At 35.0% G+C, this 16,085-nt stretch overlaps 1 protein-coding gene across 1 annotated transcript in view; it reads right to left on the bottom strand.

The window, feature by feature from the left end:
* The window catches only part of ITGAV (integrin subunit alpha V), a 45,238-nt gene that overhangs the window by 6,618 nt on the left and 22,535 nt on the right, over window positions 1-16,085 (bottom strand). The window contains exons 13-28 of the mRNA XM_015867881.3: window positions 13,638-13,829; window positions 13,435-13,480; window positions 12,732-12,833; window positions 11,399-11,457; window positions 10,702-10,856; window positions 9,541-9,678; window positions 8,889-8,956; window positions 8,354-8,501; window positions 7,547-7,639; window positions 6,436-6,515; window positions 4,169-4,249; window positions 3,532-3,637; window positions 2,472-2,630; window positions 1,072-1,185; window positions 522-635; window positions 322-429 (exon numbers count right to left, since the gene is read on the bottom strand). Coding sequence (XP_015723367.2) covers window positions 322-429; window positions 522-635; window positions 1,072-1,185; window positions 2,472-2,630; window positions 3,532-3,637; window positions 4,169-4,249; window positions 6,436-6,515; window positions 7,547-7,639; window positions 8,354-8,501; window positions 8,889-8,956; window positions 9,541-9,678; window positions 10,702-10,856; window positions 11,399-11,457; window positions 12,732-12,833; window positions 13,435-13,480; window positions 13,638-13,829 — 1,763 coding nt within the window. The remainder of the gene's footprint in view (window positions 1-321; window positions 430-521; window positions 636-1,071; window positions 1,186-2,471; window positions 2,631-3,531; window positions 3,638-4,168; window positions 4,250-6,435; window positions 6,516-7,546; window positions 7,640-8,353; window positions 8,502-8,888; window positions 8,957-9,540; window positions 9,679-10,701; window positions 10,857-11,398; window positions 11,458-12,731; window positions 12,834-13,434; window positions 13,481-13,637; window positions 13,830-16,085) is intronic.

Raw genomic sequence — 16,085 nt, 5'->3', positions numbered from 1 at the left:
CTACAGCAAAGCACAGTTTTCAAAACCAAATATTTCATTAGCAGAAATGATGTGAATAAGAATACTTACAACTGTTCACCATCACTTCCTTGTTTACTCTTTTCAGTTAATTCTTTAAAGCTACAAATAGCGTTAACTCTAGTTTAAGCACAAAATGTTCTCATTGTTCTCTACTGTATGTAACTGAAATTTATTTATGAATCAAATATTTAATAAAATTTGAATTAAACCAAGCCACAAACAGCTTCTGAACAATCATTCTTTTTGTATCATTCCCAAAATGATTCTTTTTGTTAACTCAAGATAGATTAAATGACTTACCACCGTAGAATTGTGAATATCTTCAAAAGAAAGGTTCTTGTAAGGGAACTCTATAACACTGAACGATGCAGATGACTTGAGGGAATAGGAGTGATTCTGATTTTCTTTCTGTCCAAGAAATACAAAATTAGTACTGTAAATGTATATAAAATGACTTATTGTGTTTCAGAAGCAGGGACATAGTGTACACGTTTACTTACATTCATGAAAGTTTGGGTCCAGAGTCGTGACTTTAAATACAATATTGCGCTCTTTCCCCTCTCCAGGTGGCCAACTTGGCAGACTATCTTTAAACAATCAGCATTTCCACAGCCCTGCACGTGTAAAATAGAAATGATATGAGGAAGATGTAAACATTCAAAAATTTGTTCATCACATTTTTTATACAGGTACTTATTCTATTTTCTAAGCAGGGTACATTTAGCCATTTAAATACATTAAATAAAGACCAATTTTAAATGACTATCGACAGCACTCAATAAAATCACATATAGAAAAATGCTACCGAAGCCATTTCGGCATTTTTAGATCCCAAAGCTGAAACTTCTGACAGTAGGTTTAAGGTATTTTCTTTACCTACATACACATGAAAAAATTTCTACAGGCTGGAAGGCATTTCTCATCTTTTTACATTACCATCCTCCACATTTGTTTTGGTAGGATAACTCAGGTCAATACTTCGTCACATAGAGCTTTCATTTCCCCACTAAAAATCAACATACTGAGGATATATCAATGTTGAAAGCTTACCAAGGTTTGCACATCTCCTTCAATAGCAGTTAAATCTCTCCGACTGATACGATGATTGCGATTATCTTCCCTGCTAAGTGTTTCATTCTTTTCATCCTCTTTGGAAGCAGAAATCTAGGACAAACCAAGAAGGTGCAAACAATAAATAACTCTTACCTTTAGAAAATTCTAAACATGAAAGTTCAGTTCAAAGTTCATGAAAATGATAGAACTTAGCACTTTTCCCCCCCTTTTTGTCTAAGTGAAGCTTTGCATTACTTCAGAACCTGCTTTCAGCTACAGCTGTGATTAAAACAGTCATGCCATTTCCACACCACTGCTAAACTTCTACTGAAATCTAACAAAAAGCCTTGAATAACTTAATTCTTCAACTCAAACCATTTTGAAGTGCAAAATGAACATAAAATACTCAGATTACAATCAAAAATCTCATTTTGTTAAGTTCTATTAAGTATTTTCCCTCATTTAAGATTACTTACTTTGGAAAGAACAGCACTAGTGCGATACTGATTTACCACATCACTGTACTTGTGTATACAGACAAACAGATAACTTTAAAAGTGTACAATAAGTTTCAGTAATTATTTCACTATTTTCTTACAAATTCCATATGTAAAATTGAAATATGTGTATGGGACTAGGCAGAGCCATGCTAATAGTCTACTAAGAAAGAAACTGATAGGAGGATTATCTTCTGATTATTAAGTATTCCTACACAATGAATACCTTCCCTAAATCTTTTATACATACACTCACATAATTCTTCTAAATCTAATTTCTACTACTTCTCCTAAGTTAGTTAAAGACTCAACTGTACTTTCAATCAGAATTTACTGCTTTTAATCTGACATTTCTTTGTCACTTCAGACCTAGGAACAAGTAGTTTCTTCTGTTCTGCTCTTTACAAGCCGCTTGTTTTGCTTGAGAACATAACATTTTCTTAAGCCCTGTTGAAACACAGTTAGTGACCACAGTGGGATCTTTGGAAGAGGGTAAGGAACAGAAAAGCTACTAATAATAAAAATAAAGCAATTCTATCAATAAAGAAAACCTAGAAAATTTAAATGAATTGCCCTGAATTACTAGGAATATTTTTAAAGCTACATTCAACATATTTCAATTGCTTTAGACTGTGAAGTCAAATAGTATAGCTTTCAAGAGAAAAGCAAAAGGTAGTCAGACAAACTTCACTTCAGTTTGGTAATCTGTTATCTACCTTCTATTTCACCTGCCATGTGCATTAACAGGTACCATCAAATGCTGTGGTCTTGCTCCTCAACAATAGAGGAAAACACACCTCAGTGTGTTAGATATTTGGAGGAATTCAGGTTTTCTTAGTATCTTTCCATATAAGCAAATATACCTTATTTCACTCAAACAAAAAGCACAGTACCATATACCTTAATTTTCAATGGATTGATCTCCATATCAGAAGTGCAGTTCATGGGACCATCAATGTCATACTGAACAATATACAACAGTGTATAGTTCTTGTATTTGTACGGCCACTGCAGAGTCATCATCACCTTGCTGAAAGCACTCGGACCATTGTTTCTAAGCTGATCATGAAAATAAATACAACAGATGTAAAAAAAATCCTTTTCTGTTAATGCACTTAGAACCGTTAGCTTATATTTCAGCCACAAATGATACTGACTTTAAGTTGGCTATCCCCAGCAAGTCAAGGCAATAACATGAACAACTTCACTTAAAAATGCTAATTGAAATAGAGTCCTGCAGAAGTCTAAGCTCGAAATTATTTCTGTAATACCATGGGAATAAAAGACTTCTAAGAAAAGCTTTACAGCATTAATTTTTTAGTCTTGAAGCGTTCAAGTTCTCGTAGTATCACAAAGAACCACAGCCTCTGTACATGTGTCAGCCAAGATGCTCTGAGCACAGATAACATATACCCTTAAGTTTCTTTAACTTATAAGAGACAGTGTATCTAAAGAACTTATATTATTAATTTTCACACAGCTCTCTCAGTTTTCTTTAATAAAACAGTCTAGATTAAGGCTGTGATCACTCTTAAAAGGAAGTTTCAAATACTTTCAAATTGTTCAAGTCCTTTACAAGAATGAGTCAGAACAGCTGGAATACTAATGAGAATACTATATAATTTACAGGCATGAGTTATTTTCTGAGTTCAAAGTACTTCATATATTTTATCTAGATTTCAAAGTGCAAGAAGAATCTCATGGACAGTAAAATATGTGCAAACTAGTTACTAAAAATATTTATATTCTCTTGTATTTGGCCTCTTCTGTTACAGTAATAGCAGGCATTCCAAACCTTCTTGCAGATACTAGTTGTTGACCCAGCATAATGAAGTCCTTGATTCTACAGAGGAATAAAATAAAAGCAAACCATCCACTTCAGCAGAAAGCTACAAGTTATGATTTATTTCTTGTCCTTTATCACAAAACTAAGTAATTGAAATTAGTAGTAACTGCATACCTCATAAATATGCTGAACTAGAGGCCCTATATCATCTTCTGTTTCTGGATTCTCTTTGGGCTGCCAATTTGCAATGGGAAGGAATATGTGATCAGGAGATGACACGCTAAACAGTGGAGCAAACAGTTAGTTATAATCAATTATGACACATGAAATGCAGTTCTCTAGAACATCTTAAAAAAAAAAAACACAACCTGCAATTTTTTCAACCTCTAAGTTAATAAACTGTACTGCTGATCTACCAAATACTCTTAGAATAAGATAGGAAAATGAGCGTAATAGAAATCTAATAATGTGACAAGTTGGGCATCTCAAGTTAACCAACTAAGCAACAGGATTTAACAGCTTTTAGCTATGGGTTATGTTTGTTAAGTATAAGCAAAAAACATTAATGGAGTCATGATAATACTAACATCATGCGTAATATTGAAGATGGCATAGCCACAGCAAATTTGACTTTTACAAGAATTTGAAATTTGGGAAAGGTTTGTGGCTGGACAATGATACATGCTTTACAAATGAAAACTCCTTATGACTTCATGAAAAATAGCACAGACCTGAAAGAATTGTAAAGAAACAGATAATGCTCACTTGAAGGGAAAATATTTTTATATATTGTAATAGTATCAACCCTTACCCTCTAATTTCAACAGCTGCTGAAATGGCAAGGTCAACCTGATAGAATACTACAGGACTTAGGTTGTCAAACAGATTGGAACTGCAAAGAAAATTAAAGTGAATTTGTTAGATGAAATAAACTAAGCATTAGTAATAAATATAAAAATGCTAAATCAACCTTAAAGTAATTGGATGTAACATCCGAACATGACCCTTAAGCCACTGCAGAAAAGCAGATAGGTTAAACTAAAAGCACTATCCACCAAGTTCTTACTTAAATGCACCCACCTTCCATGCAGCTTGAGTTCTCTCTGTAGGAAGAAGTGAATTGAGGGAACAAAGCTAGTACTGACTCTGCTCCTCAGCTGTTGCATCTACGAAACTGCTGAATAACATTAACCATACAACTCATAAGGCCCAAAGTTCCTCTTCACAACATCTGTTTTGCCTGGAGACTTGCCCTTGAACTAGTCACAAGGCAGAAAATTATGCTAGGGCTACTTTCACCTGTCATCTTCACAGCTTTTTGAAAAAGCAGATCAGAGTAATTAACATCTGATTCCCACAACTCAGATCTACAAAATTCACAAGATGTTAGAACATGTAGACTCATTTTAACACAAAGTTCCTCTGGACGTAGTTCATAAACAGAGCAAAACAAGTAGAAAGAATATTCCAGTTCCCCTCAAAGTGGAGCTGAGAACAGAATCCTTATCTCCTTAGAAACTTCTTATTCTTCTGTCTGTGAAATCAAACCATCTCCTTTAAAAAGATCTGAAGTCTTCAGTATTATTTCTTACTTCTGCTGTAATTTCAATTAAAAAAAAATAAATAGGAACTCATCCAGTGAGGTGTACTCAAAGACATATTTCAGAAAGGATAAGTGGATATTTCTCTTCCACGACATCTTGTTACTTGCATTATTCTACAACTTTATGATATTAAGTCTGCCAGTTTTCCCAATAGTTCCTTAGTTATTACTTCATAGTTAGAGTGGGAATAAGTTAGATCTCATGGCTATGTATGGAGGGATGATAGTCAGTGATAGTAAGACGTTAAGGAAATGGCTTCCAGAAAAGATAGAAAACATGATAAGAACCTTCTTTCTCTTCAATCAGAAGAGGAGCATGACTTGAGCAATCTCACACAGAGATTCTTTAGTGACTGTTTACTCTGCTAGAGAAAGGTAGGTAGTGGCAGCTGGTAGTGTAAGGGATAAGACAGATGCCCCAAACAAGGTTGCTTTATGCAAAGAAACAGTCAGGTTTCAGCATCACAGCTTACTGCCTGCTGGAAAAGAGGGAGAAAATTAAATAGACAGCAGTGTGAGATCAAAGACATGTTTAATGCTGCCACAAACTTTGATCAGTACGGCAAACCACTGTATCATTAAAACAGAATTCCAGGCTGAAAGCTACTTAACTCTTGCAGATGAAAAATGAATGTACGAGAGAATTATTTATTTACTGCGCATGAAAAATGAAACACTTAAGTGGGAGAGGAAAAAAAGGGTCTGCTCCACTCTAGGGAAAAACAAATTCTATGCATTTGTGTGGTCAGTTAAGTAATAGAAAACTGTTTGAGTAGAATGATTCCCATTGGTCACATCTCCAAATACTGACTATTATCAGTACATACAAATACATGCTTGTATATCACATATTCAAGTGCTGTCCATATCCTGTGATTAACAATACCACTAATTACTTGTTCAAATTAATTTTTGGATTCTTTCACACTGATTACTGTATAGCACATAAAATGGTTTGTTGCATATTGCATCTGCTTAGGCCACCATATTCATTACACCTCTTCAAAACGACATCTCATCCTCCAAATACATAACACTGGAAATAAAGTTTTTAGATCAGAAGCAATTACGCATTCAAACTCCAATTTTAAAATAGGTCTACAAACCGAAAGACAAAAACAAAACTGTGACACTACAGAAGCATCAAGAGATTAGAGCAAATAAAAAAGGTGCAGTTGGTATTGAAACACTTGAATTAGTTTTGGTCCCATTTTTAAAGCAGCAGAATTAAAGTGGAAAATTATGCCTTGGCCTGTGTAAAAGTTTTAAGCAAAAGAAATTACATTCATATAGAAAACTGTATCTTTCCTGTATTTTAAAAACCTTAATTCATAGAAGAATGAGTGGTTTTCAGTAATATTACCAAGCAAAGACTAGACAACTGTCCCAGCATCAAACCACAATCAACCAGTTGATTACCTAGGTACTCAGCACATTAGCTACTGCGAATATGCGTGTTACATAGATTTCCATACCTTCGTATTTGCAAGTCAAACTTCACAGAGGTATCCATTTCAGATTGCTGGTGCACACTGAACCGCAGGCCAGCTAATAGCTTTAGAAAAATAGAAAAATAGCATGGTTCAGCAGAATAAAATACAAAGCAAAAGTTTCTTAATACTACCATATTACTATGAAATTGCTTGAGAATGGAATCATAATGAGAACACAGTGAATCACCAAATTAAACTTCTCCAGTTCACGGCAGCATTTAACATAACCCTCTCTCTGTGGATATCTGTAAACATAACTATTCCTTAAAACAGAAATATGTGGTGTACATCATGCTCACCACCTTGGTTCAGCTATTTTTACATGTAACTAAGTATCTATATGTGTTACCAAAAATCGCTATGGTCTGAAGAACAGGGCACAGTTCTAACAGTTCAAAATTCACAGTTCACATTGTCAGTGCATAACTGTTGCGGCAATACCTGCGCAGTTCAGGTTGGTAGATAGGGAATACCTCAGAAATAACATTTATTCATCTGTACATGATGTCTATTGGAAGAAAACACTGTAAAAGTGTTTATAATTGTAACTGATTTTCAATTCGCTTCCTCAGTAAACTAGACCTTTTTTTTTTTTTAATTATCTGCCAGGTAATACTACCAGTTTGTGAATTCTTCTAGTTTTGGTTCCATTAAATTGAAATGTACAGTTCTCAGCTTGACGAAACACTGTTTAAGACCTGACAAAACCTAGACCAAAGCAATATTCATTTTCCATAACAAAGAGAACAGGGTATTATGAGCTAACTAAATAATACATAAAAAAATTAGTATTCAATAAATCTAAAGACACTCCTAAGGGACCAAAACGCATTTATTCCTCTGTTCACTAAATGACACATTTTTTGTTGCATCGTAAAACTCACAAACACCCCTTTCAGAATTGAATTTACTCAGGAAGTTGAAACCAGTTTCCACTGAACTAAGTAAACGTGGGTAGCCAGGTATCAGCTAGATATAATCTCAGCTTCCTGTTGGTAAACATCCCTTTCACTCACTACCTGTGATTATGAAAAGCACCAGCTGCCCTCCTTAACTACTTAAACTACTGAACATCTGTTGGACCAAACCTCACCTTAGTTCCCGCTTTCATGGGATTTCCCAGATCACAAACTACCATGCGAGTTTGATTCTCAGTTTTAAATGCACATGACAGTCTTGCTAGAGCCTACAATATAAAAGAAAAAATTAAGGCACATCATTCTTTACCTCTTGACATCTCTTTAAATGACTAGAGGGGTGCTAGTTATGCTGCATGAATTTTAACATGATTTCTCAGTCGTAACATAATCAAGCACTGTAAATTCAATGAAATCAGAATATTCAAGTTGGCAAGAAAACAAAATGTTACTGAAATGAGAAAGATGTTCTTTTCATGGTTATTAAAGGAGAAATTTGTTACTTTTACTTTGGATAGACCTGATGATTTCCACAATCAAAACCATTTTTCCTTAAGGTTGTTTAAAACATGAGTGAATAAACTTAGGCAATCAAGGAAGTGTTAAAACCCACAGCAGAAAATACAGATTAGAAGGCAAAATAAAATGAATACTCCCTAGCTTACTCAACGAGAGGTGTTCAAGGAGCAAGCAGATTTTGGAAAAATTTAAATTAGAATGGCTACCATTTCTATAAAGACTTATAGCAGATACAATCATGTGTCAAGACCCCATCACATAGACCTTTCTTTGCTGCTATTACCAGCAGACTCAAACTGGAAACATTTGCCAAAGTAACACAGAAACACAGGGCTTGGAAGAATCTTACTGCATTTCTTTGTGGGTTTACTTTAAGACTTTACCTTAATCAGCATCACTGATGAATTCCTGCAGGCTTCAATAGCAACAAGTACACAAAGAAGAACGGTATTTGCAGTTCTTACCTCATTATTCCGAACAACACCAATGAAATCTGCTTGAGGTGGAACAATGACAAAGAGTTCTGCTTCATAGGCTCCTTCCCCCTGATTTTCAGCACTGACAATTAGCGTTAAGGGGTTGTCATCACCAATGTAGATCTTCTTCTGATCACTGAAGTAAAACAAGGGTAAAAGAATTAATATAAAAATAAATCATATAGCCCAACACTTTCTTGTTAACAGAGCAAACAATTCTTAACAACTAAATCCCTGTGCACATTTGCATTATGTGCCTACTTTACAGAAGTATAAGCACACATATCTAACAAAAGTTGATGGAAGGAAATGGAAGGAAAGCTCAACTACAGAATACAGCTAACACCTCTCTAATATGCCTGTTTCAAATACAAATAAAATATCTTTTTTTTTTTTTAAAGAAAACTAAACTATTTTTATTATTTCCATGTTACTAACTAAAAGTTAACCAAAACTATTACAAAGCTCTTGAATTCAAGTAGGGATGTTACCTTTTCTTAAGACATTTCTGTCATATAATTACCTCCTCACTGAAACCTCCAGCTTTGGTTTGCAGATATTATCCTCGCCACAATCCAGAAGAATGTGTGCCTATGCAAAAAATCAAAAACATACCAACATCATGCTTTCTACATAACATGCATTTCCAATAACATTGTTTCATCAGTGCATCAAAGGAACCTGCCACACTTCTCAGCTCTGGGACCAATGCCTACATGCCTTGATTCTCTTGCCTTATTTGGAGTCTTTTTTGCTAGCAAATTGAAACTTTCTACTCTAGTCTGTAAAGAGGCAACTGTATACAACAGAGCAGAAACAAAGAAGTCGTTAAGAGATCTGTAGAGACGCTCCAATTGTTCAAGGATAACATCTTCAGTACTAATACATTCTTTTCTCCAGAAAAATGTTACACTGTACAAATAAAAAGAAGTCCAGTACTAGGGAAATACATATGTATAAGTAAAATAATTATGTGAATATGTTACAGAGTGACAGAAAAAAAAGACACCTAAAAAAAGCATTCAGGTCAATTCTGAAGTTCCATAACTCAAAGGTTAAGGCCTAGATACATGTTTCTATATCACAGTTTTCGAGAAGTGCTAAGTTCAACATATGTGTTGAAAGCTCAAAGTATGTTCTGTGTTCCGTCATCACAGATTTTGTAAGAAATATACCTGTCTGCTCATATTAGCAGGAGTGAACTGGTTGAGGATAGGATGCAACCCTGTTGTATCTGCAGCTGTTTTGTAATCAAGACGATATTCCATAAAAATTGTAATGGGAGTTAATTTGTCTCTAAATTCAGATTCATCCTAAGGAAAAAAATAAAATAAAATAAGAACACATAAATAAAATCTAAATTTCTCTAGTGTTTTTATAAATTGATCAAATGGTAGTAGAAACTAGGAGGCCAAAACAGCATTCGAATATCTGAGCTCTTTTCAAACAAAAAAGCCTCTTCTCAAAGAGCATGCATTATCAACTTTCACTAAACACAATTCTGGTTTTATAAAGCATGATTTACAAATGTAAAATAAGAGAATACAGAAGGATTAAGTCGTAGAACTTCCGTATCAAGAAGCCTTTGAGTCTGAACAATTCTGCTCCTTCCTATAACAATAAATTCTGTAGGCTTCTAAAATCTCTCATAGATACTCATCTTCAGACTTGCTGAAAATATTAAATTACAATGGATGTACTGGCTTTCACACAATTCATTTCAAATCATTGTCGAGTTCATTACAGGACCTTACTTCAGAACTATCTTCTATGGACAGAAGCCTATTAAAAGCTCTTCTCCTGACAGTTTTCAATTATTTTTGTGTTCAATTCGAGGTCATCTCATACAATCATAATTGTTAACTTCAATATGATAATGTTTTTTCAGCCACAGTTTCTTCTCCTCAGTCAGACATCGTATTTGTGGACACTTGTCTACATTTGTAGCGATTGATAAAAAGCAAACAGAGCATTTCAGCTATTTCTATCCCCTCTGATTTGATTATTTGGGGTGTTTTTTTTGGTTGAAAATCGGTTATTTATGTCTCTTACCTCCAATGTAGAAGCACTAGGCCTTCTTATTGAGTTTAAAGTTTGTTGTAAATAATGACTAATTTTGGGACTAGGTGACTTGTCCAAGTGGTGCATTCAAGGGTTTGTAATGCAATCTCCAGCCCATTTAGTGGTGAGGATCTTAATCAAAATATTACTCATCTTCACCCTCTGGCAGCAACATTAACCCAGGAAAGTTAGACCAGTTTAATAGTACTAGATTCATCCATTAGGTATTACATGACTCCAATATTGATTTCCCTAAAATATAAATAGATGCTCACCCTCAGGAAAGCATCAAGTTCTTCACAATTCATTTTGCCTCCCTTAGTAATAGTCATGTTCTTGGAGTGGCTAGGCTGTTTGCTGTGGAGAAAGAGAGCTCTCCTTATAGCTCCTTTTTGCTTCAGTTTATCCAACAGCAGCTCCACTTGGAAATCTGTCCAATACAAATCATTTGGATTAGCAATACTTTACCTAATTAAACACAAAGCAGATTTGCATCAGAAATGAGTTTAAAAGCTGATTTTAACTTTTAAATAACATGTAATGTTATAAATACAGTAATAGATATTTAATACTTGGAAACTGTAAAACTCTTATCTACATATAAAATCTGTTAGTACATCATTCTCAGTACAACAACTAGGAAGTGCCACAGTCATCCAAAAATCGAGCTCTGTTCTTTCAAAACAGAAACTATATTACTGTTTGAGCAATGATAAATCCACAAAATGGTGACACACATGCTTCAAGTCCCAATCATCCTAAAAACCACGCTGATCTTAACTGACACAAGTAAAAGAAAATAAATAAAGATGAAAAAACCCAACACTAAACCCTACTGAAGAAGATCTCATAGATCTATATAGATACTGAACTGGCAAAATTAAGTTATAATGAAAAAGAATTATGACTAGTATTCGTGTCTGCAAGCAGGATAAGAAAGGACAGTACAAAAAAATGCGTAATAAAACTTACTGAGCAAATTAGGGAGCTTTCCTTTGCCATCTGCTTTTAAGCAGAACTTCACTTTGAAGCTGTTTTGGAAGAAAAGAAAGAATTATTTTCACACATTACCCTCCCCCTTGTTTTCTTTAAAAACTCCTTACTGTTTTTATCAGTTCAGAGGTGTTCTCTTGTTAGGCTCCAGTACAATCCCAAGCCCTGATTTCTACTAGCGGAGAAGAAATTGCAACCTATTGATGAACAGACAGCAAAAAAAAAGCAATGCAGAACTCGGGGTGCATGAAAAGGAGCATGGCCAGCAAGTTAAAGAAAGCAATCCTCCCCCTTTACTCTGCCCTGGTGAGGCAGAATCTGGAGTACTGTGTCTAGCTCAGCACTCCCCAGTTCAAGAAAGAGATATTCTAGGGAGAGTCCAGCAGAGGGCCACAAAAAGATTAAGGGCCTGGAGCATCTCCCATACAAGAAAAAGTTGAGTGACCTGGGGCTATTCATGCTGGAGAAGAGAAGGGTGTTGAGTGAGTGCAAAGCAGGTGGGCCTGGGCTCTTTTAGGTGGTGCCTATTGACAAGACAAGGAGCCACAGGCACTAGCTGAAACACAAGAAGTTCTATATGAACATGAAGAAGAACTTCTTTATTTTGGAACAACGGGAATACTGAATCAAGCTACCCTTAGAGGCTGCAGGGCCTCCCTTCTCTAGAGATGCTCAGAACCTGCCTGGATGCTTTCTTGTGCTACCTACTCTTGGGAACCTGCTCTAACAGAGGGAATGATCTGCAGAGGTCCATTCTACACCCTACAATTCTATGAGTTTTGCTTTATATAGCAATAGTTACCTGAGTAGCATAGTGTTTATTACTGAAAAACAAGGTGGGTTCTTCATCCTAAAATCTTAAGGGAACTGATGCTCTGAGTTTGTAAGTTAGCACTAGAAATACAAAGTTGGTTCAGATAATAACATAGAAACAAGATACTACAGTTGAACCAAAAATAGTTTATACAACAGACCATTTTCCGAGTTCCTTTCATAAACCCTGTAATCCATTACCATGTTGGAAAGATCTTGGAAAGATCTTACTCTATTCAACACATACAATTCACAATCTACACAAGAACAATTTATATGAGCAGGCAGCATAGAATCTATTGAAGGCAGTCTGTCTCACTCCACTGTTGTCAAAGACTCTTATTTGGTATTGCCTGTTCTTTGAGAAAAATCTGTGATTTTTTAATTTTTGTTAAGCATCTTTATTAGACTTGGTGAATCCTTTCAAAAGTCCAGGTTTATGAAAATAAAAGTTGAAAAGTTTCTTCTATTCAGAGGAAAACAGGGATATCCTACTTACCACGAGACTTTAACATCCGACAGTGAACAGGCTTTGTTTTCTGGGTTTAGAATGGTTGGATTAACTATCAGGGCAGCATTCACTCTAATAACTGGTCTGGCCCTACAATGAAGACATGCTTTGGAACATCACTCAGCACCATGGTATACAATGCCCTTCCCACTACACTGCAAAATACACGCTTGTAAAATAATGAATGAAAGTGCAAGAGTAACATATAATCTTGGAGTTGATTTATGAAAAAGCTTCTCTGCAGTCTTTTACTACCATCAGAGTTGTGACAGGGACAGTTGTGTTAAGGAAAAGTACTTCCTATTTTCAACATAAACAAATAAGGTAACTTCCCTACAGGCTCCCCCAAAAGAACAAATCTGGTTGAGAATATTGGAACTGCACAGCATAGCAGCTAGCAGCAACCTGTGTACCAGAATCCAGAAAACTGTTAATCAGAAAGCATTAAAGACAATTTTAGATTTTCTCTTAGCAACAGATATGCTGAAAAAGGATAAAAAATAAACTGCAGATTACAAACTCCTCCAGTAAAAACAGCAGTATAAACTTTTCCTCCTCTTATCCCCAGAAGTCTCTAAGACATAATGGCAGAATTTCAGACTTGAATAATCTTGCTTTCTTTTGTAACTAACAAACGCCAGTGAGCATTCCTTCTTCATTTACTTTTGTAAAAGCGTAGAGTAATACATACCTATACAATACAGCTGTGTCAACACCAAAAGCTCCAACAATCAAGTCTGAGAAAAAAAGAAAAAAAAAGGAAAGAAAGAAGATTTAACACACTTTTTTTTTTTTCCTCTTTCTTTTACTTTTTATTTTTTTAAAAAAAAAAGATAGGCTGTTTGTTAGAGGTAGGGCTGCTATTAATTTAAAGTGACATTTAGAGCCAAGGACCTGGATATCCATTTCTGTCCACATCTGTGGCTCCTTTCAGCGAGTACCCGAAGCTGGGTGGCATAGTACGAGCAGCCCACTGCCCTTCCAGAATCTGAGATGGGACTGCATTCAAACCCATTGCTCTTCCATTGTAGATGTAGACAAGTCCTCTCTTGTCCTCTCCACCGTATGGTGCAGCTACGGCAATATCTGTAAACCAGAAAACCCCATTATTTGTGCTGATGTTGATCTATAATTTCTGATGTTTTAAGTTTCATCTATGTCAATAGAAACAAAACAAGTCTTGAAAAACATTCATACCTTTTTGTTTTTAAATTGTACGCTAAGATATGCTAGAAACTTAGCAAGAACATATAACAACCTTGTATTTGGGCATGGAGAGAGAAAGGAATGCTTCTGCAATTACTTAAGTGTTTCACTAACTCACAGATGGATCATATGGATTCAGGATAGTTTTAAGTCTATTTAACACCCAAAATTATTCACTGCTGGAAACAAATAAAAAAATTGAGTGGAACTATTTGTCCATTTCATTAACACACTCAAGTTCTTCCAAAGGGTGTGACATTTTAAGAGCTGTGGAAGATTCTGAAATCAGCCTAAATCAATGTTAAATATTGAATTCCAGTCTAGCGTGATCACAGCTTGGCAATTTACTTTATGGAGAAAATGTAATTGCTGTAACTGAATTATCTCATTAAGTGAGCACTTGACGGTGAACAATAAACAGTATTAAATGATAATCAGACTCTAATCACACTCTACAGGAAATAATACTTCTGGAAGCTGTTGGAGTTGGAAGTGAACTAATGATCTACAATCAATGTTTCCCCAATAGGTTCAAAGACTTGCTTGTGTCTAACATGCCTTGCTTTGTGTATTAACATGCAAGTGGTTAAACACTTAAGGAAACACAGACCAAGTCATTATATGATTTCCCAGCCTCCTCTTAATTTTGAAAATGTTTCATAAGAGAACAAACACTCAAATGTACCACTTTGTATTTTAATACTCATCTTCAAAAACTTCACACAAACAAAAGAAATTTCAATCTGAAACCATACTGGGATGAAAACTATTTTAATTAGCACTCCCAAAATTAAATGGGACAACAAATAAATAAAGCAGATCTATTAACGACTTCATTATTACACTTATAACAAGAAAGATTTTTGCTACAATTTTTCTTACTTATATGTATTACAGACTGAAATATGATGGAATAAAAACATGGTCTGGATCATCTAATCAAGCCAACAGATTATTGGCTCCCAGCTGTAACCTTTCCAATGTCTTCCATGAATAGATGCAGCCATGTTGCAACTTGACACTAACTCTAGATACTACTAATGACTAAAAGAAATCAAAATATGAACTTCACTGTATTAAATTGCATAAAGTATTTTGAGCTGCTGTACATGTGGTACTTAACTTGAACAATGCAAAAAGATTCTGGATTTAACATATTCGTAGGTGTCCCAAAAATTAATTTTTTATTAATTAATGGCTAACTTAATTATCCCCTTAATATTATTCCATAGATAAGTCACTGAAATAGATTATACCGCTTTATAGATACCACTCATCTGCATTTCTTACAAGGTTTCAGAGTATATTTAACAGATAGAACGAGATATTTCTAAGATAACAAAACAAAAGACAATTAAGAACAAATGCCAGTGATTTCATTAAAAAAAAAAAAACAAACTGGAGCTACCAGTGAATTAAAAATAATAGCCCCACATCATTATTGATCTTTGAGAAAATAATTGCCATCAGAAAGTAAAAACCTAAAACATTAATATTTATTTGTGTAATGTGTTCTCCTACAATTTGTAAGAGTCTCTGACCAAAATTGTGTCTATAGGCTGTTTGTTTGCTGTCCATTCCCAAGTGAAAGTTGCAAGAAGCACTGGCCAAAGGCTTGGGATTCCACACTTATGGATGCATCAGTTTCCATCCAAATACTTGCTCAGAAAACCCGGCTCTTGGTACAGTTGGCTGTAGTTCACACTAAACATTTTCAACAGAGCTTTCAATTATTTTTTTTTTAAATTATATACATATTTTTAAATCTAGACTTTCCTCAGGAAAATCTTATCTATTAAAATACATCTAACCAAGTCTTAGAAACAAAGTTCCTGGTCATCTGCATGTTTCTGGAGAGGAAGGTTGGTTTTAAGCAATGGAAACAGGTCAATTGTATAGAGGATGTCCTAACAAATTACAGAGGAGAGTAAGATACTTAACCGAAATGCCTACTGTACTTGTCACCTAGAAAGAAATATGCTACCAGCATAACAACTAAAATAATCCATGCTGTAGTTTAAATGGTATAGTCTCTGCTCGATGCATACATGTAACTCCTGTTAGCATTCTTGGGAGTAGCATACAAGCATCGAAAGGAGTCTAGACCTTAGCATCCAACATTCACTCATGGTTGGA

The sequence above is a fragment of the Coturnix japonica genome, chromosome 7, assembly GCF_054131305.1.
Source record: "Coturnix japonica strain WE chromosome 7, WE-NBRP24, whole genome shotgun sequence".
Taxonomy (NCBI): Eukaryota; Metazoa; Chordata; class Aves; order Galliformes; family Phasianidae; genus Coturnix; species Coturnix japonica.
The sequence above is the reverse complement of the archived record's forward strand: the minus strand, read 5'-3'. Positions and strand labels throughout refer to the sequence as shown.